Source organism: Xiphias gladius, chromosome 8 (assembly GCF_016859285.1).
Source record: "Xiphias gladius isolate SHS-SW01 ecotype Sanya breed wild chromosome 8, ASM1685928v1, whole genome shotgun sequence".
Classification (NCBI taxonomy): domain Eukaryota; kingdom Metazoa; phylum Chordata; class Actinopteri; order Istiophoriformes; family Xiphiidae; genus Xiphias; species Xiphias gladius.
In genome coordinates, this window is record NC_053407.1 from 25714632 (window position 1) to 25742194 (window position 27563).

The following is a 27563-nucleotide window of genomic DNA, read 5'->3' on the forward strand; positions in this document are numbered from 1 at the left end:
AATCCAGGTGCAATTCTTATTGTTTGAATATTTCAGTTCTTGATATTTAAATTTTTATCTTGTATTTTCTTATATGATTACACATAATAGCAGCCTTTTAGCACTGAGTGTGAAGATGGATGTCTTTATTATTATATTGACTGCAGAGATGTGTGACTCACTCAGCTTCTCATGGTAACATCATGTAGCTGAAAATACGTCAGAATTCATCTGTAGCAAATTTGTCAGGAGGTGCTTTGTCATATCAATAAAATTTGTTACGTTTTATCGCTGTTTTGCGTTTTTGCAACTGTCACCACCCGGCTAAAGATGGGACAAAAAGAGGAGGCCAGTTTGTGAGCTCTAACTTAAAATAGACGTGTCCTACTTAAATAAAAGCAAAACAAATGCAACCCAGCAACATGACAGAATATTTCATGTGGTTCGCATGTAAATTACGTGCCCATCTGCCATTTCCTGCCAACAGCCAAAAACTGGAGACAGTAAACAAGGTCCCAGAAATGAGTTAACAACTCCCACCAGGTCAAATTTCTCAGTGGGGTGTGACAAATCAGTTTAACCTCACACCCAGTATGGTCGCACCCAGTGTCTCCGGTCTGGTGCAAGGTTTCCAGAACACTTGCACAGAGTAACGAGAGCACACACCTGTCTGTGGCTTCCGCCTGTGGTGAGACAAAGGCAACTGCATAACCCGATCTGCCTCGTTAGTGCTTTATACACACTGCGCTGTATCTTCCTGGTCAGCATTAGGGGATTTGTAAATTGAAAGCACGTCTAGTTGTCAACTTGAAAACCCTGAAGAATGTGGTTGAAAAGTGGGAGTTTTTTTTAGACATCTCTCTTACATATAATCATTATTTCAACATCGTTTTAGTGGCTATTTTCATTTTATAATCAGGAACGTCTTCACGTGGAGATGTAGTGATTTGTGCCGTTGAAATTACAGTTATATTTGTAACCAGACCATCTAAAAAAAAAAAAAAAAAAAGGTTAATCTAATGTCACCCAGTTTTACCCATAATGGCTGTCGTTTGACCAGCAACAAGACCAAACCTGTGCTTTCTGGGTTTTCCAGTATGTATGCAGTCTCTGGTAATGTGTTTAATGCTGCGTCTAATGTGCATCAAATATTTAAGTTGAATGTGTGCAGAATGCGGAAATTGTTCAAAAATACTCTCTGAGGATGGATTCTTGCTTTGTTCATCCACCCTAACCCTTTCATCGCTCCCTCCTCTTGCACCAAGTCTCTCCCTCTCGCTCACTCTCCTCCAGATATACACACACACACACACACACACACACACACACACACACACATACTCAGGAGCCTATAATTTCCCAGAAGGCGGTGAGTCTCCATGCAGACTGAGTGCTGTAAGGCTGTCGTAAGACAAGGGTTAAAAACACCAAGTATGATGAAATGACTTTCCTGAGGGATGAAATCAATTAGGAGGTCTCTGCTGCCCACACCCCCCCCAAACACACACGCCGAGCATGGTGCAAAGGTGAGCAATCGCTGACACTGTTGCTGTATCAACCAGGCGGTGGGTCTTTTGCTGATGTTGTCCCACCGCCCTCCCACCCACATGTTGTTCATTTAAAACTGATCTCCTGCTGACCTTGCACACAGAGAAAAATAACAACTGGATTTAGTCAAAATGGATCAATGTGTGAAAAGATTTCAGTTTGGTTACTCTGTAATATCAGCGGCTTGAATCATTTTATGTACTTCACGGCATCATGAAGCGTCTGTGTAGAAACCTTTCAACCTTTCAACAGCCTTCAGTTTTTTTTTTTTACAGCACCAGGGAGATATTTGCTCCGTTATGAGGCGAGGAAACTATTTTCAAGGAACAGTTTTCAATAATCCAAAAGTCTGGATCCTATTTAATTACAGTGAGAACAGATACAACATCCTGTATAAATAAATTTTGTTTGCTAGCTTTTGGTCTCTGATTTGTTGACAACCTGAAATTATTTCACCATTGATGTTTTTAGAGCTTTTCTTGCATCATAAATATGTTATTTACAGCCATCGAACCAAAAGATTTCCCGTTACTGCACCCAATTTTGCCCTCCCTCCTCCTTTTCCTTTCTTTTCTTTTTCGAGCCCACTCCTCCCTCTCTGCGCATTCGTCTCCGTCTTCCTCCTCTTCCTCCTCTCCAAGTATCATCAGCCCTGTGGCCTAGACGACCCCGTCTCCAAGCAACTGGCGGGAGCGGCGAGGCGTTGAAAGGATTGCAGGTGATTGCAGCAACGGAAGAATCGGCAGCAGAGCAGCAGCAGAGGCAGTGGGTTTTTCTCAGCTGAAAACACACACACACACACACACACACACACACACACACACACACACACACACAGTGGCTGCCCCTCTCACTCGCCTGCCGGAGAGGGGTATCTCCTGGGTCACAATTAGCTGATGATGCAACCTACCAGCAGCTATTGTGTCTGACACTAACTCACACAGACAGACTGCCTGGAACGCAGAAGGCAACAAAGCCCGTGTCCTGTGTATTGTACGCTACAGTCTATGTACAAAACACAAAGAATAACCCCCTGACATCGAGCTGCACAATCTTATGCAAAGTCCACTCCTCATTTTTCCTTTTACGGCCCCTCTAATTTGTTGCATTCTGTTTATTTATACATTCTTTTCATGGCTTATGCATTTATACTTCCCACATCTGAATTTCCTCTGCACGAATTACATTAAATCACGACCGACGTTTGCGTGAGTTTAACATTAAAGACCCACGAGGGATTAATGCCCGCTCACGTATATTTACCTGGTCCGGCTCAGCGATTAACCAAGCGGACTTCGGCGTCCCTGGAGGGGACTTCAGGTGGCTCCGCAGGCCCTCATAAAAAGAAGGAGTGATTTAGTTTCACTCTAAGAGAAATAATGAAAACATTAATTCAAGTGAAGGAATGCCCACTAACATTGTAATCCGGAACCATTACTTCCCCAAAACTGTGACTCATGTAACGTATGAGAAGTAGTAGTAGTAAGTAGCGGTGGCCATTTATCGTTTCCAGCATCAACTCATGAGGATTAGTGTGTCTGACCAACACCCAGACGGGCTAAACACAGTGTAGAGTTTGATTAGGTGTAGTGTTTCCTCTCCTCTGGTACGTGACATGAGGCGCGCACACACACACACACACACACACACACACACACACACACACACACATTTGTTACTCAGGAATGACAGCCAGAAAAATCCACAAAAAATGCCATAATCACATCACAACCCCCCCCAATCAAACCACGTGTGATTGCGTTAGACTCAGAATGACTGTGTCATAATTAAAACTCAGTATGTCAGGAAACAACTGCCTTAACGTGCCCTTAAAAATCTCCTGGTTGCAAATTGTAACAAAACCAGAAAATGAGCTTCACGCTTTATTGAAGTGTTCATCTATAACTCAACACTCAGTGACTCAAAATATATATGGATAGGTTGACTACATCTGTCGGGACTGCACTTCATCTTGAAAATGGAGAAGAGGGTGGATTGTGTGGTCTCTGAGATTAACGCAGCTCCTTGCTGAGCTCGCCGTGGCATCAAAATACCCCTGTTTACTATAACAGTGGGAGCTGCATATTTGGAGCCGCCTTCCATACACAGAGGGTCATATTTGGTCACACAGCTTCATCTGTATGTCAGACTATTAAAAAAAAACAAAAAACAAAACAGTCCTGTCACTAGAAACTATGTAATTCTGCTGCCCTCCGGTGGTAAAACACCAACATCAAAGAGGAAAGGTTTTCATTCATTTGCTGTTCATTTGTACCTTAAATTCAGAGCTTCGTTTATGGTAAAAAAAAAAAAAAAAAAAAAGAAGCTAGAAACAGCTACAGTGAAAACTTTTCAATGTACCAATCCTTTCTCAAGTACAAGTAGACAGCTATTGGTTCAGCATAAGGAGTCTACTGGCAGAGACGGATAATGACACGGGCCCCCCGTCCCTCCTACACAGGAGCAAGACTCCCAGATTGAAAGAGACAAACAAAAGACCGCGTAACTAAGTCATTTGTGGTGGTTTTGCATTGTTTGTGTCTCTTTGTGGTTGTATTGTGTGCCCTCTTGGATGTTATGCACCTGTTTGTAGTCTTTGTGAATCTCTTTGTAGTAATTTTACATCTCTTTACAGATGTTTTACGTCTCTTTGTGGTTGTTCTGTGGCTTTGTGGTTGTTTTTCATCTCTTTGTAGTTACTTTGCGTCTCTTTAGGGCCGTTCTGCGTCTCTTTGTGGTCATTTTGTGTCTCTTTCTGGTCGTTTTGCATCTCTTTGGCCATTCTGCGTCTCTTTGTGGTTGTTCTGTATCTCTTTGTAGATGTTTTGCGTCTCTTTGTGGTTATTTTGCATCTCTTTTCATTTTGTGTCTCTTTCTGGATGTTTTGCATCTCTGTGGCCATTCTGCATCTCTTTGTGGTTGTTCTGCATCTCTTTTTAGATGTTTTGCGTCTCTGTGGTTATTTTGCGTCTCTTTAGGGCCGTTCCACGTCTCTCTTTGTCTCTTTTAGGCCGTTCCACGTCTCTCTTTGGCCATTCTTTGCTAGGTCGCCCTCCTCTCCTCTTGGCCATTCTCTCTCTTTGTGGTTGTTCCGCATCTCTTTGTGGTTGTCTCTGTGTGGTTATTTTCTTTTCTCTTTAGGGCCGCTCCACTCTTCTTTTTTTTTTTTTGTGTCTCTTTCTGGTTTTTTTTGCATCTCTTTGGCCATTCTGCGTCTGCATCTGCCATTCTGCATCTCTTGTGGTTGTTTCGCATCTCTTTGTTATTTGTCTCTTTAGGTCATTTTTTGTGTCTCTTTGTGGTCATTTTGTGTCTCTTTCTGGTTGTTTTGCATCTCTTTGGCCATTCTGCGTCTCTTTGTGGTTGTTCTGCATCTCTTTTTAGATGTTTTGTGTGGTTATTTTTATTTGCTTTAGGCCGCTCTCCTCTCCTCTTTGGCCATTCTGCATCTCTTTGTGGTTGTTCCGCATCTCTTTGTGGTTGTTCTGCATCTCTTTTTAGATGTTTTGCTTCTCTTTGTGGTTATTTTGCGTCTCTTTAGGGCCGTTCTGCGTCTCTTTGTGGTCATTCTGTGTCTCTTTCTGGTTGTTTTGCATCTCTTTGGCCATTCTGCGTCTCTTTGTGGTTGTTCTGCATCTCTTTTTAGATGTTTTGCGTCTCTTTGTGGTTATTTTGCATCTGTGGCCATTCTGCTTCTCTTTTTTTAGATTTTTTTTCTCTCTGTGGTTATTTTGCGTCTCTTAGGGGCCGTTCCGCGTCTCTTTGTATGGCCATTCTGCATCTCTTTGTGGTTGTTCTGCATCTCTTTTTAGATGTTTTGCATCTCTGTGGTTATTTTGCGTCTCTTTAGGGCCGTTCCGCGTCTCTTTGTGGTCATTTTGTGTCTCTTTCTGGTTGTTTTGCATCTCTTTGGCCATTCTGCATCTCTTTGTGGTTGTTCCGCATCTCTTTGTGGTTGTTCTGCATCTCTTTTTAGATGTTTTGCTTCTCTTTGTGGTTATTTTGCGTCTCTTTAGGGCCGTTCTACGTCCCTTTTCGGGATATCTTGTGGGTGAAGACCAGGGCGCCCCCCCGAACCCTTTTGGCCCCTTAGCCTGTGCCCAGGAGGCCCGTTCAGTAATCCATCCATGTCTCCTAGTGATATAGAGGAAGTTGGAGAAATGAGATGTTATGACAATAAAATGAAAGATACCTTACAGGTAATGACACAAACCTCTCTGTATCCAAATCCTCTCTGTAACTCATGTAAGAAAAATCATGTAAACAGGAAAATCACCTTAGCTCAGCAGATTGAAACAAAACAACAATTACACAGTTATCCCATCCACTAAACTGCTTTTGGGGGATTCCCTGCTCTGATCCGGCTGATGGACCGCCTTCTGGTAGACAGGCAGCCGTGGTCAACATATTGAAGAACTGAGCTTAGGCTGGCAAAGCCTCGCCATCAAGTTTCTGAAGTTCCTGGGATTATCTGGGGAAAGATGGTGAGCCAATGAAACCTGCTGTTGTTTTTTGAGCAAAATTCTTGTTTCTTCTCGGGGACAAAGAGACCGTTTTTTTTTTTTTTTTTTCAAGACTTTATCCAGCGGGGGTGTTAAAGTGTTTCATCAGACAAATGACCGCGAAGGTTTTCTCAGCCCAGAGAGGAATGTGTACTCATCAGGTAAAATTAAAAAGAGTTTTCCACGTGACATCACTGCTACATTCCCGTCAGTCCGTTGGTCGGTGCCAATAAACAAGGTTCCCGAACGATAGGGTGCCATCCTCAGATTGGTTGCACTGACGTCCTTCATCACATCGTGTCACCCACGTGGGAAGAGCTCGGAGGCCTCGGTCTTCACCATCAACTTAAAACTCGGTACACACAGGCCTGACCTTTAACTCACATGTAATTTGAGTCCGTTGCACATGAAGACACAAAGCTCATTAAAAGCTCTTCCTAAAAATCATGTGTCCCAGATTGTCATCTCACCGAATTGTTGCTGGGCTGCGAGTTTGGGTGTAGTTCGCCGGCGCTGGAAGATACCGACTGTGACTCAAACCCCGTGGAAAGGAGCACAGCGGGATTTGATTTGTGGTGCGCAATAAAACAGATGTTCTTAGTAATTCAAAGACCTGGCTGTGAATGGTTTCTCTTTCCTGTCCAGGTATGGACAGCCGGCAGATGTTTGGAGACAGCTCTTAGGTAAACTGTTCACAATGTGGGCTAAGAGAAACCATTAGGGACTTGTAACCAGGTGTGAGCAGTGAATGCACTTGGATGATAGCTAACTCTTGCTCCCACCTGGTTTTAATGCACTTGTACTGTAAGGTGCTTTGGAAAAAAGTTAATGTAAATGAATGTAAAGCAATGTTATCATCAAGAATACCAATAGATTAACTGTGTGTTTTAACATTTTTGTCTCCCTCGTTTTTTTTTATTCCCAATTCACACTTTTCTACAAAAACAACCCTGTTGTTCTGCTTTTTCATCCAGCAGCCCAAACCCAATGGGAATCTAAATGGGTTTCTTCCGGTGGGGGCCCCGGGGACCTGTGGGGGTTTATGAAGTCTGCATGTAGGGCCTTGGGAGTGTTAGAGAAGTTGTCAGTCACACAAGAAGTGACTTTAAATAGTGCATTCTGATCGGGTACAACGACTTGCGTTGTGCGTTGTGCAGTAAAATCTTTACACTTCACATTCCTGTAGTGCCTGAGACTTAAAAAAAAGAAAAAACCCAAAACAAACCAATGCCGTTCGCTCCACAATTCAGTTGCTATTAATGCACTGCCATGACACATTTGATTTACTTTATTATTGTTTCTATCTTGTTGCAAACGGCTGGACTGAAAAAAAAAAATCGCCCTCTGATGTGTAAGAATATGTTGGAAATTCCAAGAAAATATTTTATTTTATTTCATATTGCTTTTTTTTTTTTTGTATACTGTTGATATTTCATTGCAATTGTCAGATATTGGATATTAGAGGTGTTCATACCCAGCTGGAAGGTGACATCTGATTTCCACCAGAGGGAGACAGAGTAAGGCAAAACAGTGTCCCCGATGGTTTTTGTAGGGTTTGGACAAGTCTACTGAAGAGACTCGACCTGATGATCCACTACTTAAACAAACATTTTTAAAAAAAAGTAATAGTTACAGAAGAGATTAAAATGACACAAATTTGGAGTAACAGTTTTCTGTTCACTCGAAGCCTCTGGATGGTAGAAACCTCATATTAATCATTTATCCTACTCTTATAACTCTTCAGTACCACAAGATTCATATACTAAATGGCAGCTCTATCTTTTGCACTTATGTACGGTTTAAAGAGCTGATTCCTCCAGCAGCTAGTTCCACATTTTTAGTTGCTGAAAGTGATTTAAGATTGAACTCCCCGTCTCAATACGAATGACCTCATAGAACGAGAGAAGTCTTTATTAATGTAAGAGCCTTTTATGTTTTCTGTTCGTTGTTTGGAGGCCAAAGGTTAAGTTCTGAACCTGCAAGTCTCCCTCAGGTGATAAAATTTCGTTTTTTTTAAAGTGTGGTCAGCCGGAGCAGGAAGGGGCGAAGCTCTGTCAGGCCTGCAGGCTCTTACACGAGTCACAAGCTCTTGGATGGAGCCGAGCCATGCATTATTCACCCAACATTTACATAAGACACAATGGGGAAAACAGCGCCAGAAATGTGAACGGCTTAGCTGTGTGTGTGTGTGTCTACTGTTCAGCGTGTGAGCACTTCTCTGAATTTCTTTGCCACCTGAGGTTTTTGCTGCTCTGACGCAAAGTGGACGAGGGCAAAGACCCTCAAACTCATCCCTGAATCCCTGAATCCCTTGGTCACCCATTACAACAAGCGAGAGGGGGAAGGAGAGACTGCAGGATAAGGAATTAAATTGTTTCTGTGCACATTTTTCTTCTTACCTCTCTCTCTCTCTCTCGCTGTGTGTCTGAAGGCTCTGTTTTCCGAGTGCTCTAAGCCAAGCCAGGCTTTGTGGTATTGTTAAATAAACTCTGATTGGATTAGCACTGAATTACTTCAGAATTCGTTCGCTGCGATGAAATAGTTCTGAGTGTTGTTTCCAACAAATAACGGTTATAAGACTTCAGTCATTGCTTCAGTTTCAATCACTGCTTCCCTTCGTGGTAAATTGGCAAGAATGTGGATAGTGCTGACATTTGCTGTTTTCGAACACACGAACTACTTTTAGTTTTATCGCCGGGGGTTCAAAACAGCGTGATTGCCTGCTTTCATCAGTAACATAGCTCAGTGTACACCAGACCTACGGTACATAGTACAAACAAATGATAAATTCGGATAATCATCGTTTTGTTCTGGATGGTTTGCCAGATGGAGGTGGAGTTTGGTTGATGATCAGATCTGGTGATGAGACTAATCAGGGTTTTTTTTGTTTGTTTGTTTGTTTTAAACACACTTCTTAAAAGAATTAAAGTGCAGGTATAAAGTCGTGTCATTTCCATCTTCTGTTTCCGCACTGTTCAAGGTTTTCTAGCGTTATTGCTCTGAGGCATGAAAGCACAAAAATGCTGCTTAACCGGACGCGGAACAAAAATGACTTTAAATCAAGTTTTAGTAAGTGTACTCTTCCAATGCACTACTGTTGATACTAGTCTGGGCAAGATTTTTGTGTGATCCATATCTAAATCCCAGAGGAAAATTACAGGAAAACATTCAATCCCCAATGACTGAGACCGTGCAGATTAACAGGCTTAATCTGGCATGGGTTTGGAAAATTCCCTGCCAACAGGAAGTAACTGTTCAAAATTCTATGAACAAAATCCAAGAGAGCTAAACTCTTCCCCCTCTTACTTTTTTTTTTTTTTTAGATGCAAAAAAACACCTGGAAACTCACTTCTGAAGAACTCACAAACTCGCTCGTTCACGTTTAGCAAATGGCAGATTTTCCACAAGGGGGAGCTGTTTGGCCATCGTGAGACCAGTTCTACACCTGTCAACTGGTCTGGATTAGACAGTAGCCACTGGCAGCCGAAGATCAGACCTGCAAATGTTGCCTCCTGCAGGCAAGGGAAGTTTTGCTGCTGACATTACTCTTGCTACCGGCTATTTCAGCACTTGCATCGGGGTGCCCCCCCCCCTCGGCTAAGGGTTTAAGACACTGGCCACGAACCCCAAGGTACCCGGTTTGAACCTGGCATGGGGAACTTTGTTGCATCCCCCAGCCCCTCGTTTCCTGTACAAGCAAAGGCTGTTACAGCCGAAGTGTTGTCTTATCAACAGCTGCTTTCTCTGTGTGTTTGCGTGAGCTAAGGTGTGTGAGTGTGAGTAAATACGGAACATCACGGAGCTTTTGAGGATTTTTAAAAAATAAATACAATGTTCACGTCCCCGTATTGAAAACAAAGAAGTGGAGATTACATTAAGCTTTTTCAGGCACTTGACCAAGAGACGTTTTAACGCAGCACCTATGTTTACACTTCAATTATTCAACACCAAAGAAAGGACTTAATCCTACAACAAAAGCTTGTTTTGCAATGGAAGAGCTTAGAAAAAAAGAGAGCTTCGTGAAAAATACTCTAATTGCTGCAAGGTTAGGGTCATATTTGTTACCATGACTACATGAGAAGATCCTGATAAAAGATGTCGCTGTCAGTTTTCTTTCATATATCAGCATAATCTTTCCGTGCGGTGCCACCTATAAAAAAAAAATTGAAAAAAAAAGGCAGAATTTTCTGGTTCTGCTTCTGTGTAGCAAGAAGCCCACCGTGTTTGCAGTCTTGTTCCTTGTCTCAGCTCCTGTGTTTGCTTTCTTTTTTTTCTCTTGCATCTTTCTGCCGCTTCACACGCACACACAAACAACTGGAGATAACGGATCAATCAAACTGGGAAGCGACAGGCATAAGACGGATAAACATCAGCTGGCTTCTGTCTGTGAAATATAATGTTCTTCGGTCAGATATTGTACAGTAAGACTATTGTTTTTAAAGTGCTATACATTTTCATCCAAATGACAATGCGAGACTTGCCTCAGCCAGAACCCGTAGGAATCAAGTAACTAGAATATTCACTGACGGAACACAAGAAGACGAGGACAAGCTCAGCTGAAATGTCTGGAGCAAATTGAAAATGTCAACATGATGCTACAATGGTACAATAAAAATGCATGAAATGACTAAGGAAATTCAAAATAACTGAGAGGGCCCTAATCCAGGAAACCAGGTCGTAGGGGAAGTGAGAGAGGCAGTCAGCAAAAGCCTGTGTTTTTTAATGTGTGTGCATGTGCATGTGCATGTGCATGTCTGTGTGCCTTAGGGACTGTGCACACTGAGGTTGAAGAAGGAAACAAGGGAAGGAGGCAGAGGTTGTGCAGAAGACAGGTTTTCCATCTGGATGGTTGATGAGACAAGACTTGAGATAAATTCATACCGTACTTTACAGTGTGCATGTCCCTGCATATATATGTACTCGCATGTTATTGAACGCTGCGCAAATTTCTATTTTATCTTAACAATGGATCAAATGACTGTGTGTAATGTAAATGGCGTCGCCTGTAGTGGCAAACCAACGGAGAATTATCTACCGACTCTGCAGTTCTCCTCAGGTCTCTGGCTACTAGCCGGTGAACACAGTGGAGCATTTAGCAGCCCAAGAGCCCGATATTTTCCTCAGCAGTTGATGGAGCCCAAGACAGAGCCAAATACTGGGACTGGGTTTAACTCATCAGGACTTACATTCACGAAGTCGCCAAAAAACATGAATGAACGCTAACGCTGCTCCTACGTCTGCTGTATGTGCAAATAAGAGACTGCTTGCTATCTAGTTCCCCGTGACAGCTTCTTAAAATGATAGTACATCAGTGTTATTTTAATGAGCTGTTCCGCTGCCCTCAAGTGTACAAAATTACTTAATGCAGCTTTAAGTTTTTTTTGTTTTTGTTTTTTTTTTAACCTGTAGTTAAGCTTCGAAGCCAAATCGGTCGTTATCTGATTATGCAATGTTTGCTTTTTGTAGTTTTGTCCATTTATCAGTAGAAACAATTGAATGGTAATTGAAACGATAGAACTGTTCACACAACATTATTGATATTAACAAAATTAAACAACATTGAAAAAAAAAAAAAAACTCAAAACATTATATTTGACCACTGTGTAGTATTAGCCTACAATTTGGATTCATAGCACATTTCATTCCTGCATTGGGATGAATCTTCTGTCTATATTTGGATCACGGACTGTGCCTTTAATTATGAAAATTATGGATTCATTCTTGCGTGTGTGTGATTCCGTGTTTTGGTTTGCAAATCTGCAGTGCAAGTTCAGCATTAGAACGGCAGACACCTGGACACACACACACACACACACACACACACACACACACACACACACACACACACACACACACACACACACACACACACACACACACACTCACACTCACACTCACTGCAGTACTCTTAGCTTTGATATACTGATGTGTTAGCCCATGATAAGATAACTAAGCTGGATAAGTCTCTCATTGTTCTTTCTACTATGGGAGCACTTTATATTTTCACACAAATACACTGGAATGGCAGGGAAAAAAAATTCCCCTGAGCTTTCAGCGGTTAGGTTGTGTGTGCTGACCTCTACCTGGCCTTCAGCTCGCTCTGCCTTGTCAGGAGTTCCTTTTGTTTCTGTTGAGGTGCCTCCAAACTACACGCCGCCAACTAAAACCAAACAAGGGAGAGAGGAAATCAAACAGATGCAGACAAAAGTCGCCAGATGTGAAAAATACAGTACGTTCACGGCTGGCGGGGTCTTGGTGTTTTGAATAAATGGTCAAATTAAGCCTGATTGTGGGTTGTCGGGAAAAATTGGCAAACGTGCCTGTTGAGAACAGGAGTTTAGCTGAAACGGAGAAATTACAACTGATTACATAACAAGGAAACCACAAAAAAGCCACGGGAAGTTCAACGTACTAAAAGAAAAAAGGATTGTGTGTCTTTCCATTAAAATCCCATGCTCCAGGGAGTGGTAAATGAAGAACACTGAGATGAATATCAGCACGGTCTGTCTGGTCTTCACACTGCGCTCCACCCCTCTGGAAATTACTGTTTTTGGAAACTGTGAACTGAACATCTCAGGCTCCAAGTGTGGATTTCAAAATAATAGGGCTGCGTGGTAAACATGTCAGGATGTTATCATAAGCACGCCACCACACGTCTCCTGGATACGGAGTCACTCCGGAAAATGAAATTCCGATGAGCTCAGAGTCTCTGACGAGTTCCTCAGAACAAACTCTACCTGACAGCTGACGGAGGCTCCTATTTACATTAATGAGCCACTGAGGAAAACCAACAATAACATGTTTGCTGCATGTACACATTGAAGCCCGGCTGACACGACGGCCGGCTGATGTTATTGTTGGATATTGGCTTCCAACTGACGTATTAGGATCGGTGTGTGATATTCTAGTACCTGAGTGTGTAAGTAATGCTTTATTTTACAGCTCTATAATCTCCTCTGAATTATCTATGAACTTCCCTGGTAAGAACCATATAAGATGGTACAAATTAAACGGAAAATTGGTGCAAATTCATTTGGTACACTTCTAATTACTTAATCAAATGAACTGCTTGTAACCCCAGAGTGTCTTTTAGTAATTGCACATAGGGAGGTATTCAGCTAATCATACATGGTGAATCAAGTTTTCTCTATAAATTACTGATAAATCCGCATTTACTTAAATGGAGCAGTTCTACCAAGGACATTCCTATGGAAATTGAAAACTACTTATAAACTCAAGTAACTAAATCCTAAGTAAAAGAACTGTCTCTCCATTTTTCCTGTGTTTAGTAACAAGTTTACACGGTTCTTTTCAGGCAACATCCTAGGAAATGATTAGGAAATTAGACTCATAAAATGTGACCAGTGCTTCGTGGTTTGCATTTTTTTCATGTGCTTTTGAGCTTTATTTTACTAAATTAACGTCGGATTTCCTGAATTTCAAGTAAAGTTTTCAGAGTTGAAAACTTTACTGTCATCTTTTTTTCCCTTTTAAAAATTTTAAGGGGCATTTTTTCCCTCTATTTATTTATTTATGATACCTAGACTTAAACCAGGGACATTAGGATTACATGTCCACCGTCTAACTTCTAAGCCACTAGGATGTCACAAAATCTTTGATTGTAAAGTTTATTGTCCAACTGTTAAATATGTTAAACGCATTACACTTTAACACAACTCTTTGACATCCAAATTACAGGCATCAGTGCCAATGATGTTTATGACAACTGTTTGTGTTAAAAAAAATGAATATCTACTGATCTCATATGTATATATATATATATATATATATATATTTATTTATTTATTTTTTTAAAATTCTCAATACAGATATCAGTATCGGCCTCCGAAATCCAATATGAGTTTGGGCTAGTAAGCTGCATCACTGGGTTCCCTGCTCAAGTAGAATCTTGCAAGTAATAGCGTACTGTGAGTTTAAACTGCACCAGATTTAGGCTAATGAAGAGATTTTACACCACTAAGGGCTTTAAAATTAATGAATTGGTTTCTAAAAAGAGACCTACCATTCTGGCTCTCATTTTGCATGTGATTATTTCACAAAGGCCGCTCATGATGTGCCATTTTTTTTTTTTTTTTCCAAATCTTGCATTTGGATAAATGATGAAAATTATGACAGAATGACAATGACAACACGTGTTTACTTCAATGAGGAAAAAGGAGAAAATCTGATGCCTTCAACAAGCTACATCTGCGCCATGTGTAGAGTGAGTTCAGTCGTCAAACAGATTTCCACACACATGCAGATGTCCAGCGAAGAAGGTACTGGCATATTTCTTTTGATATTATTTTAAGAATAGTTTCATTAGGACAAAACAACTCCACCATTAATGTTGCCTCTCCAAATTAAAGTGTCTAAAGAGGCTTACTTGGCTGGGAATCAACTTGTGTGCGGAGCACTTAAAATCAAAGCTTTTCCTAATGAGGTTCCTAATTGGTCAAAGGAAGTCTTTAATCTTCTAAATCAGTCCCTTCCCAGTTAAATCAGCTAAATGCCAAGGTGGCACACGAGTCCAAATTCAGCCCGATTTTCATTCACTTTTTTCCAATTGCTGCCGGGTAAAACACTGGCAGAGCCACTGCTCCTCTCTTTTCTTTTTCTCCCTATGGATACCGGCTGTTGTGATGCCTTCAATGCGTTCGAAAATGTCGTAACCAAGAAAATCTCGCAAAGTTCCCTATAGGCTATGGCTTGTGGGAGTCTCAACTTATGGCCCAGTTGCAGAGGTGGAAGGACGAGGAAGGGGGGGGGCTTCAACATAATGTGTTTCTGTATCTCACTGATACACATGAAACTCTTCAAGATTTTTTTTAATGCTAAACTTATTGCAGGATATGGTTTTCGTGTCGATACAGAGGACACAGTGACCGGTTTAAGTTGGCCCTTGCCTTTATCGAGTGAACTGAAAACGAACTTAAACTGAATCTACACAAAATCGAGACAAATCTGAACTATACTTTTACCTAAAAAGTTAAGACATGGTATGAATAAGAAAGCAACCAAAAAACAAAAACCTGACTGAGCTAAAAAACCCCCAATTTAAAAATGCAATCTAATGCAGATCACTAATTATAAGCATCAAAACCAGGTGTGGCAGGTGCAACATGGTGTGGAAAGTGGGACCTGTTGTTAGCTTTTATTTAATTATATTTTAGGCCATTATTTTTTTTTTTAGTAGAAAGCTGACAGGAAACAAGGTGAGACATGGCGGAAATTGACCTGGGGGTCGTCTACAGTGTCTTAAACCCATGAGTTTGCCTCACGTAGCCAGGACCATGACCAGAATTTTGGAAATATTAAAAAGGTCGCAAGTCTAAACTCCCTGTTGAGCAGAACCTCGTCAGTGAAAGACTCGACAATCCACCAACCAAACTCAGTGAACTTTTCGAAATATTAAAACACATTAATAGTTCAATTCTAATTTCTGTACATTTGACCATATTACTCTTATTTGATAAATTAAATTTTTTTTTTGGCCAAAAATCAGTAAAATTTAGTCTCTTTTATGTCATTACAAACCTCTAAATACTCAGAAATATTACAGACATGCGCATAACAGAGCAAACCAGTTTCTATATCGTGTATTTAACTACGTTTTGTTAGCAGTTGATGCGATGTGAGAGATTCAAAACCACTACGACGTGCAATAACGACAGAGGCTACATATTCAGTCGTTTTTTTCGGATATCGTGCAGACCTCCTTTTTTTTTTTTTTTCCAGCTCGCAGCCCCGCGTTAGTCAGACTCACGGCGCAGCTCGGCCCCGGTGCCCAGACGTACGGGCTTCGGAGGAGTCCCTGAAGGCAGCGCCGGCCCTAGCGGTGATCATTGAGCTCCCGGGAGACTCCGGCGCGAGGGGCTGAGATGAAATAGGACTTCGGATCGGATCATGGCGGCGCCGCTCGGGCGGGACGCCTTACCTGAGCGCTGGTCCTACGGTGTCTGCGGGGACGGCAGGGTCTTCTTCATCAAGTGAGTGGGATGATGGGCGCCTTATTTAGCGCCGTCGCTTTCGGTTTGCCGGGAGTTGGACGGGTCTGCTGGTGTTTCCTTCCCGGTGGTTAACAGGTGTTTTTCTCCCCCCCCCACCACCCCTCTCCCCCTCTCCCTCCCTCTCCGCGTGTGCCTGCGCCTCAGCGACGAGACGCGGAGCACCACCTGGCTCCATCCCCGCTCCGGCGAACCGGTAAACTCCGGACACATGATCCGCTCAGGTAGCTAGCTCTTTGACCCGCCTTTCATTTTGCCCTTGTGTTTACTTCGCCGCGTTTCTTCTTCGCCCGCTAACTTCTCTCGCTGTGCCTTCGGGGGCCCAGGCCCGAGGGGTGAAAACTTTCGGGTGTAACGAAGTGTCGGTCTTTTGGTTTTGCTTTTCAGACCTGCCGCGGGGATGGGAGGAAGGTTTTACGGACGAGGGGGCCAGTTACTTCATAAAGTAAGTACCTTAAGACTACCGTCGCTGTCTCTGTTTTTTTTTTTTTTTACCTGCGCAGTGCTTGAAGTCACCGTGCAGCTTAATATGGCTCCTGCCTCTAATTCCCCGCCACTAGCAGGACCAATTACCTCGGGGACAGTGTGGATTTAAACGGGGGTGTGGACTGGGACTAACCTGCTGACCCTGTAATGACCCCTCGTCTTTCATTTGCTGCCCCCTGTTTTGAGATGCGGGCACCAGCTGTGTGTTTCTCATGTCTCTGCCTATTCAAGTTTAGTCTGGATATGGGTTTTTTTATTTTTTTTTATTATTATTTTTTTTTGCTACAGCATTTCCTTGCAGTGGTGGGATGGGATACAGTGATGAAAATGGTTTTCCTGTATGTGTTAACTTCTTAGGCTCTTCCTGCTTTCTCCCTTTTTTTTTTTTTTTTTAAAACCATATTCCCTTTTTTTTTTTTTTGCTCATATCCCAGAACTAGTTTGAAAAATGTTTTGCATTCAGCAAGATGCCCACGTGTGCACTCAGACGCCAGTGTACTTAGGTACCGAAGACTGACCGATTCTGGATTTTTGAGGGCTGGTAACATACCAGCATTTGAGAGTAAGGAAAGATTTTCAGCATCGATTAACCCCATTAAAAGACACCCTCCCACCCGTGGGACGCTTTGGCCTGGGTAGAGCTACTGTAGGGGTGGTTTGGTCTGTACCGGACACGAATCTTCACACAACCTTGACAAACTGCAGGTTTTTTTTGATGCAAAGCATTTTAGGATTCTCATATCACTGAAACAGATGTTGACACAGAATTGGTTTTGACATCTGGCTATGGCTGTAAGTGTTTAAACACAAAAGGTGCTACGACAGGCCTTGTATTTTTTTATTTATTTTTTTTAATGCTAAAAAATTGTAGCCAGGCTTAAAAAAACGTACATACACAAACATCATGTCTGTGTCTTTGTAACTTTGATTCACTTTCTCTTATCCTCATTCTGACCTTTTTGGTTGTAAAATTTAAAGAGTTACATTTCAAATGAGGCTAGGGTGACTGTAATCAAAAGGTTTGAAAAACAGTGGCCTTTTCGTTTTGGGCACATTTATTTCCGGTCTTGCTCACAAAAATGGGGGTGTCGGAAGGGGTCATTAATCTGCTGCTGATTTATTTTGATTTATTTTTGATTTATTTATTTTTCAATTAATCGATTGATCGATTTGCTTGTAAAATGCCACAAAATAGACCAAGTTGACGTCTTCGGATGTCCTGATTTGTCCGACCAGTCCAAAACCCAGAGATATTCAATTTACTATCATGTCTGACAAAGAGAAGGATCAAATCATCATATTTGAGACACTAGAAAGATCAAATATTTGACATTTTTTCCTAAAAGAACGACTAAAACAATCATTATGGTCATTTATTGGTCGGGCTCTAATAGGGCACAGTATTTTGTGAATACTGACGTGATGAGTCACAGCAGCCACATTTTGTAGACTGTGGTTTACGATGCCGTTGAACTGTACCGTCTCAAACCGAGAGGTGTCTCACATTTTGTCAACCCTCACTGGCACAAAGCAGTGGACATTGTAGGATTTACTGCACGATTGTTGTGTTAGATTGCGTGGACTCAAGAACCAATCGCGTGAATCTGTTGACTTTAAACGTGGCTTTATCGAAGAAGACTTGCAACTCAACTTGGACTTTAAGGCCTGGTCAGTAACGACTGTGTTCTTGCACAAAAAAAAACCAACCAAACAAAACATGGACAGCAACCTGCGGCTTGCACTGATCACATGCATCGCAATTTGTGGTGTAATTTGTTTGCAATTTGAATTATCAGTGGCAAGAAAGCATGGCTCTAACATGTCCAGTATCAAAGTAAAAAGTGATATTTAGTTGGATTAAATTGTAGGTTGGTTTCCTGTCAGGTTGGAGGGGGCTTATGGTTTTTTTCCTTTTCCCTTCTGTTTTCTCCATGTGTGTCGTATTTCTTGTTGCTATTTATTTTTCTGTGGTCGTGTTGGACTCTTTCTTCCCTTTTCCTCTTATTTTGGTTATGTCCTCTTTCATTTGGATGGTACAGCTTTCACAGGCACCGATGAGGCACATCCAAGAACAGGGCTGCCTAAAGCTATGATCTTTGGTGGCCAAGTAAAATTGATCTTTATTTTTGTTTGATTATTTTCCTGTCTCGTGGGCCTACACTCTTCTCGTATGCCACTGGAGACTCATGGGACGCTTCTCTTCTCCTTATGGCTCAGTTATCCAAATGCCTCATTGTAGACCATCATGTGCTACGTCTAAACTAATAAAATGTCTCACAGCATAGAGGGACGTGAGTTCAGAATAGTCCTCTGAACTGAATATTTTTCAGTACAAATGTGGACTCAGCCATACCTCGACATACCCATTTGGCGTTCATATTTTCTTTTTCTGTGTGTGGGTTTGTTTGTAAGACTCGCAGGCGGATAATTGATTTCTGTGGTTGTTGAATATTCATGCATTTCTTCCAAAGCCTCGGTAAGATGGAAAATGAACATTTTGACTGTTAGATTTGACGACCCGGTCAGTAGTCAGCTCTTTTGAGGTCCTGTAATATCCTTAAAACACCCTCAGTGGGATTAAGTGTGACTTCTCTATGCTGAGCTGTTGTGCTGACAGAGATTTAAGGCTCATTGCAGATAAGAGAGGGCAAAGGGACGGTCATGCTGCTGTTGATGTTACATGCTTCAGTACAGAGTTTTCTGTGGGTTGAAACAGTTTTAGATTTAGCGTAAAGGGTGTCAAAAGTTGGGCCTGTTGCAAAGTATTTTTTATTAGATTTTGGTTATTGAAATTATTCTGAATCAATCTTGATTCGCTGTCATGCTTTGCAGTGATTTGTGTGTGTGTGTGTGTGTGTGTGTGTGTGTGTGTGTGTGTGTGTGTGTGTGTGTGTGTCTTTTCTCTAGCACCTACCGAAAAAAAAACGTGAAACCGGCAATTACTGCTTTTTTGAATTTCTGGATCAAGCTTTTCTTTTTTCAGTGAAACCTTTCATGTATGCCATGTTTTCTCTTGTTTAGCCTTAACGTTGTACCCCAAACACATTCAGGAGTTTAATTGGCTGTCAAGCTGTTACCAGGCAGCTGTTGGTGTGTCAGATGTTTGGCTCGATAGTTATGGAGCATTTCTGAATTTAATTTAATTAATTTTCAGCTTTGATGCTCTAGGTAGACCAAACAGGTTGAGAGAAACCTTGTACTGCACTGTCCATTTTTCATGAATTCACATTACACTTACACTGTCAAGTAAGAAAAACAGGGGAGGATCATGTTTTAGCCCTATAGGACAGAAAAGCTACGTTTTCCAAAAAAAACTTACTTCAATAGTTAAAGGGGAGGTTCACAATTTTTCAAGCCTGTCTTAAAACAATAGTCGGCTGCTCATATGAAGAGTGAACAGTTTTTTGTTTGCTGTAATCATTCCTGCTGTCCGTAGTGGACAATTAGAGGTCCCTTCATTGTGCGCTTTCAAAGGGGACAATGATGGGGGACAAAACCCACAGTCGTCTTTCTATGCAAAAGTACACCCCAAAGTTCATCGGAAGAAGCTTTAGCAGTCTCGAGTTCATCAGATCAAGTGGGTATTTTCCAAAGTTAATGGAAATGGATTCTTTTTTAGAATCAAATCCCCTTTCTGTGTTATCATTCCACCAGGGAAACAAAAAGAGGGAATTCTGTGGTGCCAAAATAAAAATAATTAGTGGTTCAGTGGATTAGTGGTTCCAGATAATATGATCATCAACAATTTTGAAAACAGATTAATAATTTAAGGCCTTTGTCAGAGAAAAATGCCAAACATTCGTCTGCTCAAGGTTATGAAATGTGAGGATTTCTCACTTATCTCTGTTTCGTGTATAATTTTAAAATGAATAACTGAGTTTTAAAAGTATTTTTTTCAAAAGAAAAAGTAAAATAATATATTAATAAATCGACTTGAATTCCTCACCTTGGGTTCTGAGCACTTGTGACGGGCATTTATCACATTTAATCACATTTTATAGACCAAACCATTATTCATCACAGCAAATAAAAAAAAATAATTTACATATAAATCAGTAACGAAATGACCCTGACTTTAAATGGGTTTATTCTGCAGTTCATACAGGTCAAAACTGAGACTGAAGTGATGTTGACTTAGAGTTAAGATGGTCATTATATACCAAATTTATAGGTAAACATTTATATAAGCTTAGCTTACATCATGATTTAAGTTAATAGCTTGTGCTTCATGTCTTCTTTCATATCCAGCAACTTTAGGTGTGAAAGGTAAACTAGCGCAGGGACAGAACAGTCTCTTCCTTTGCCTGAGTGGGACATGTTTGTTTTCTCTGTCCCTCTCCAAACTTTTAATTGGCTTATGAATGGTATTTCTTGAACAGAAATAACAAGGTGAAGTCATAACAACCTTGAAATCCAATATCCTTTTCGCATCGAAGGGGGACTATTTGTCTAGAGGCTGTGTTTATATAACAGTTCCCCCAGGGGTCCACCACTGTCTGCTCTCGAGCCTCTTCTATCCAAAAAAATGTTGTTCATGCTTTTATTACTAGCGAAAAGAACAGCACAGCTCCCCCTGTGTCTCTGTGTGCTTTTCACTGACTTTGCGTACTCTCGGGGTTCAAGGAAACAACTCACTCTGAGAGTCTGTTAATGATGTTGTATTTTACAGTGGACTGTGGATGGTTTCTCGGTTTCTCAGAAGCATCCCTCTGTGGCTTAGTGTCAAGACAAACCCAAGGGATCCAAGTCAGAAGCTGCTAGAGAAATGTATTCATCTCTTCTGTAAGGTGAATGAATATGAATATATATATATGAATATATATATTATATATATATATCATATATAAATAATTTTTTTTTTTTTTTTTTGAGTGAAGACATGCTGACCACTTGAAGCACATTTAAATCTCCTCGTTAGGGCTGCAATTATTGCTTTCATTTTTGATTAATCTAATGACTGAGTATTAAACTAAATTTTTCTTTTTAAATGATTTTCAGCCAGAGGGTGAGGCAGAGCTTATCTTTAAATGAACTTTCTGACTGATCACAGTCATTGATGCAAAAAGCATGGAGCTCATGCACTTAACTAACTTCATGTTGGGTAAAATTTGTGTCTAGCTGGTGATTAACAAGGCTTTCTGTTTTTCTCTGACATTGCCACGAGCTGCTATAAATAATAACTGTATGACTGAATTTATTCCATGATTTAAACATACAAAATAAAAGTAGTTACAGTCATCAAGGATAAAAACAAAAAAGCCTAAAGGCTTATTTCCATTGTGGTCCTCCCCATTTAACAAACAGCAAGACAAGAACAACATAGGACAAATACATTGGTAGCAACAATTACAAACAAAAACTTAAAGTGGCAAAGTAGCATGGCCGACATGTTCTGAGCTCACTTCATTATGAAAATCAGATTATAAATGACGGAGAAACCATCTTTTTAATATACGCTCTGATGTGATCAGCTTTAGACTTAATGGAAGGTTTTTTTTCCATAGTACAGCTGCAGAGTAAAGGAATGTATTTTTACCCACTAAAGTCTTAAAACCAAAGCAAAATAAAATTAGTTAAACTGCTCCTGCTATATAGCTATGAGTGTCTTGAATCAATGAAAACTAATTGCTGCAAGGCAAACATACTGTACCTGATCGATCGGAAAGACCCTGACGCACCACATCTTGTGATCAATTCAGCTACTAGATGTTGGTCTAACAGTCAGCTCACTTCTTGAACATGTCCTCTGAAGTGTGAATTGGCACCTCTGTTCATTTTCACTGAGGCTTAGTTTGGTTCAAAATAATAATAGTAATAATTTCACCCGGTGTCAGTGGAGGCATGTTTTATTCCAGATGAGATCGTGGTGGCTACAGATGAGCACACGCAAAACTACACAAGTTGTACAAACGAGTGTAAAAGAAACAGCCGTGCGAACGTCTCTGAACGAATGCTGTGCAGGTTTGCTTATGTGTAGCCCGAGAGAGCATGTTTCAGCCCTAAGGCAACGTTTTCCAATGTCTTGTTTCGTTCGAACAACAGTCCCAAACCCAAAGCTATTCAGTTCACAGTGATGGGATACTGAGTGAACCAGCTAATCCTCATATTTGACGAGCAGGTACCAGTAAATTTTGACACTTTTTTTGGTTTAATAAATGGCTCGATCGTTCGTCACAATTGTTGTCGATTCATTTTCTGTTGACTGGCCAATAATATCTGCACCACTTTTAAATACTCGGAAAGGGCAAAAGCCTCTGAGGTAGTTTGAATGATCAAATTGTCAATACATCGTGAGTGCTCTTAAGCCTAACATTGCGTGTGTGTTCAGCTAATTGATCAAAATTTGGTTTCTCAGTATCCCTTGTAAGTCTTATTTTTGAATGACAGCATGAAAATCTTGTTTCTCGTTTTGGCACAGACAGTCGTCACCTACAATGCACCTCTGTTGCTGTGACTCCCAGAACTGTTGATAAGCTCATTGGAGATGTAGCAGCAGCATCAGCAGCCAGATTGTTTTTGCTGCCTCTGGCTGTTTGCTTGGTACTTAATTCCTGTACGTCCCCTATGCTCACACTCTCGTTCTTTGCCCGGGCTTGCTTTAATGATCGCCCCCCTTATGTCCCCCTATGGACAAGTGTGATGTAAGTATGAGTTTGGGTTGTTTGACAACCACCACCTCCGTGGGCTAAACCCATTCTCACATACCTTTCTTCAGAGGTATTACTCAGTGTGTGTAAATTGTGTGTTTGCCTAAGAATGTTCTAGTTCTAGCTTTTGTGCCTCTGTCTTGTGTTTGCTCACGCTCGTGAGGGGCCTCCAGATGGGTCTTCCTCTCCCTTATCCCGCAGCCGCTCTCAGTAGGGGGGCTCGTGCTACAGGGAGGGGGGGAGCAGAGCCGATCAGATCCAAGGAGGGATAAACCTCCTGCCGGAACGTCTGCATGACTGGATTCACTGAAGGGGATTGAAAGAAGGCAGGAGGGAGAGGGAAAGAGAAACGCACACACGCGCGTCATGGACATTTCTCACTATTTGGTGACATTTTATGACAGAACGATTAAAGCTATGTTTCATGTACAACAATCGGTGCAATATTATAAACAAACAGCTGCAGCGCAGTCGTTTCTGTCATACACAGGTACAAATTACAAGTCCTACAACTGTTGCGCATAGCTCCACAATGAAGCGACGGTGCAAAACACTGCGTCAGAGATCTTTTATTTTATTTTGAGAAGTGTAAAAATATTTTTCGTTTTGAAACTATAGCCGCCACAGTCTAGCTGAGCAATGGGAAACACTGCATGTCAGCTTGGTTTGCCTTGCGTGGCTAACGTTAGCAGTGCTAGCACCAGCGTCCTTCTTTCTTTTTGGTTAAGGTCCACATGTCTTTGCTTAATGTGGTCACGCATTGCTCCAGTTGAGTGGTTACACGCCATTTTACTCTGACACAGTCTACATATAACGGCATTTTCATTTTCTAGATCAAAACACTGCCAAACCGCGCTGGTTTTACAAGATGTCACCTGTCCCACTTGCCACCTCGCTTGTTTACAACATCAGGGCACTGCAGCCCCGTCTTGTGGCGGGAAGCTTAGATGCAACATTTAACTGGCATTGTACATTAATAAAATATTAATAATTAGTTTAACCAAGTAGTATTTCTGGCAGTAACGTTTAATCGTTTAGTAGACCAATCACGAAACGGCTTATAAGTGTTTCTTGAATTATAATTAATTTATTTATTCATTTATTATTATTTATTTTCGTTGGGTCAAACTACTGTTTTTAAGGTCAAGACTGGACTTTCACCCTCAGAAAAAACATTTTTACCATGCAGTGATTGAATATTGCCTTTTGCTCTGTATTAAAGATTATAGACTGAGATTAAAAATATCTATAACAGGACTGTTCTAGCCAAAATACGAGGACCACATGCAGCACAAAACGTACAGTACAGTAGAGGTTTCAAAATGTGAAACAGACTTATAATTAATCATATAAAACATGGAGACAATATTAAAAGGACCACAAAACACATAAGATAAAGAAGAAAATGTAAGTGTATACCTTAACAACGAATATAAAAAGAGATATGCAGTAGATTAAAATTCTTAATTACATCGACAAATAAAAAAAATAAAAAATCCTGATAATCACAATATGTCTTAATTTTCCAACCAAATAAATAATTTGGAGACACTGGCAGCTACTTTAGATTGGCTTGTCTCCAATTCTGTATTAGAATTTTAAGAAAGTATTCCTGCACCTCATATTAGTTTATACTGAATGAGAGTCACTCTGAATGACTAAGGCGTTTGCAGTTCTGCAGAGGTAATGCTCTTGGCAAAAACCTGAAACTGGTTGTGCAGTGATTTGAGCACTGCATGATTGGCGGTGTAAGCACAATGATAATATCACGAAGCCGTAACAAAGAAGCTTATCTCAAAGCAGCTTACAATAATGTCAGGGGTATGGCCTTGCAAGACCTAAACCCTTTTAGTCTCTACGTTGTACTGACTGTAGATACCATCAAGACCACAGAAGGAGTTTTTGTCCTGAAATGTTTTTGGAAATGACTTTGCTGAGCAGGTACACTTTTTGTCAGCAGTGTGAGCGTTCACATTTTTTACAAGTGACACGCTTGAGGCCTTCAAACTGCCTAGCACGACTACTATCTTGGTTGAAAAGACAAAAGAGCATGCCTTTTTAATATTTAAAAAAGTACAATGGCTGATTTCTGACTAATAAAACAGATGGATCATACTAAAGGCGTAAGAACACAGGGTTGGTTTGTGCTCGCCGTCTTAACATCTCTTTGTCCTCAAATGAAAAAGAGGCTTTGTTGTGCAGTTGAGCCATAGCTAAACCAAAGAACCAACAGTTCCCTGGCAGACAAATAAAGGCTGGAAGAGAAAGCTTTGTCAACAATAGCTTTTCTGTTGTTTTCATTGGTTGAAGGTGCTAATCAGTTTCTGTGTTTGCTTTTGGAACAGCAGGAAAGTTAAAGATTATTTCTTGTAAATGTCAGCCCAAGGACAGCATTTATTTCCAATGTTGTCTTCACTGGCTGTACTCCATACTTAATGATGTTCCCTCCAGATATTTGCTTCCAATACCTGCATCTCTACAAAAGACTCTGTTCAGCAACGAATGCTAGGATTGCATTTATTAGCTTGTGCCTTTGCCCCTTTGACTGTCATTCAGCTGATTTAAGACTATGGAGGTAAATTAGTAACTTCCAGAGTTGCCAGGTAAATCATTGCCTCACTCTCTTCTGGCTACATCTCCTCTGTTCTCACACATCTTAAATCTTACATTTGACTGTGTGTTTTGGAAGTCCTTGGCAGAAACAGTTCCAAAATTTCGTTTTTTATACTTGTACAATATGACTAAATGGCGCTTGAAGGTTTTAAGTGTCACCTGCTGAATAGCTGGAGTGTCAGTTAATGCTTAATAGAACACACTTCAGATGTTCTGGTGAATTAAGAAATCACAGCTGGGTATTGATGCTATCATAGCCCGGTGGTGGTTTTGCTTGATAGAATAGTTTCACCACATTTTGGTTTGCCAAGTAAAAGCCCAAAGAATAAACACTCTCTGCAGGAATGTTGGCCCTTGAGAGGAGTGAATATTTGATGTTTGTTCACCTTAGAAATTGAGACAAAGTAAAAGTGTTGGGAGGATGAGGGTGCTTTGGATTGAATGACCTTGGAAATAAGATGAGTACATTTTCATCAAATCTAGGAATCTTCCCAAGAGATAGCATCAGCTGAGACAGCTTCTCTCTCACTTAATCTTCACACTCTCACTCTCTCCTTCATGCACTCCTTGATGTTTCAATTTCTGATTTTCGGTTAGCCATGTTCCTTCACTTGTCTCTCCTGTTTTGATGTACTTTCACCTCGCAACTTTTACTCCCTTTCTCGTTTGTTTGTCTGTTTCTCTCTGAGAGGTCAAGACACCTCGTACGACTCTCCTCTAGCACATCATGCTTTAGTTACCAAATGTTTTTGGCTAACTTGCTGCCCTAACGAAGCCATGATAGCCTAAGATATGACAACAAGAGGTTTGTTTTAAGTAAAAACAAGACATCTAAAGATGTGGGCTCTGGGAACTTCTGATGGGCATTGTTCACTGTCTTTTGACATTTTATAAACCACATCCTAATTGAAAAAAACAATCAACAGATTATTTGATAATGAAGTTCTAACTGACATATACCCACATCGACTCATTCATTCAGTTTTTTGACTGCTGAATAATCAGTGATCTTTGATTTTGACTCAGCATTGACTTTTTCTCAATTTGCCCATTGATTTAGAAACGAAAAAACCAGCTTTGTGGGAAACAGAATCAGAATTGATTCAGTGCTTCATTTCAATGATGAAATGCTTCCCAGATATCACTTTTGACACATTATCATCTGTTCAAAGTGTGAAATAGTGTGAAAAAAGTTGACACTAAAGGGAACCTTGCTGTTTGTCCACATGCTCCATTAAGTAAGGAAGTAAGGGATCATTGATCCAATACACTTATCCATATTGGGGCTGATAATGACCCTATTAAGAAGATCAGGTATAGGTGAGATTTGATGATCGATGTTAAATACACTTTCGTTGTCATTGTCACTTTAAAATTCAGTTCAGTAGCAGCGGGCTGCTGACTGAAATTTTTGTGTCACAAAGATTCATGACCTTGTGTTACGTTACATAAAAATGATGGCAATAATGCCACATAGTGAGGTATACAGATTTTAAATATGGGAGAAAAGAGAGCACTGGTATTGGATCAGGAATCTGCATTTTCAGATACCCTGAGTTAAGCTCTCAGTATCAGGAAAGACAAAGTTGAATTGGTGAATCCCTAGTGGGAAGCCAGTGAGGGATTGTTTTTGTCGCCACGCTAGCAACGCCTAGGATGGGAGGTAGTGTCAACCTTGGCAGTGGGATGTCCAGCTTTACCTTTGGCAGGGTATGACGTGGTGGGCAAGACCGTAGCTGTGTCAGGTTAGTGATTGGTTCCTCCTAAGTGTATGAGAATAT

The 27563-nt window shown here is 40.9% G+C and overlaps 1 protein-coding gene and 1 long non-coding RNA gene across 5 annotated transcripts in view; one reads left to right on the top strand and one right to left on the bottom strand.

Annotated features, from left to right (window-relative positions):
* Positions 1 to 1346: 1346 nt before the first annotated feature.
* Positions 1347 to 16103, bottom strand: LOC120792857. Of its 2 annotated transcripts, XR_005707894.1 has the most exons (4): positions 15967 to 16103; positions 12113 to 12189; positions 2791 to 3130; positions 1347 to 2307 (listed from the first exon to the last, which is right to left on the bottom strand). It is a non-coding gene; the product is annotated as an uncharacterized LOC120792857 (long non-coding RNA). The 2 variants fall into 2 exon arrangements; XR_005707893.1 differs by lacking the exon at positions 1347 to 2307 and having other exon boundaries at positions 2359 to 3130.
* Positions 15863 to 27563, top strand: part of LOC120792856 (pleckstrin homology domain-containing family A member 7-like) — a 127376-nt gene continuing 115675 nt past the window's right edge. For 2 of the 3 annotated variants that reach the window (XM_040132235.1, XM_040132236.1), the window contains exons 1-3: positions 15863 to 16018; positions 16184 to 16260; positions 16424 to 16481. In XM_040132235.1, coding sequence (XP_039988169.1) covers positions 15936 to 16018; positions 16184 to 16260; positions 16424 to 16481 — 218 coding nt within the window. In that variant the 5' untranslated portion in view covers positions 15863 to 15935. The remainder of the gene's footprint in view (positions 16019 to 16183; positions 16261 to 16423; positions 16482 to 27563) is intronic. The other variant, XM_040132237.1, reaches the window with a different exon arrangement.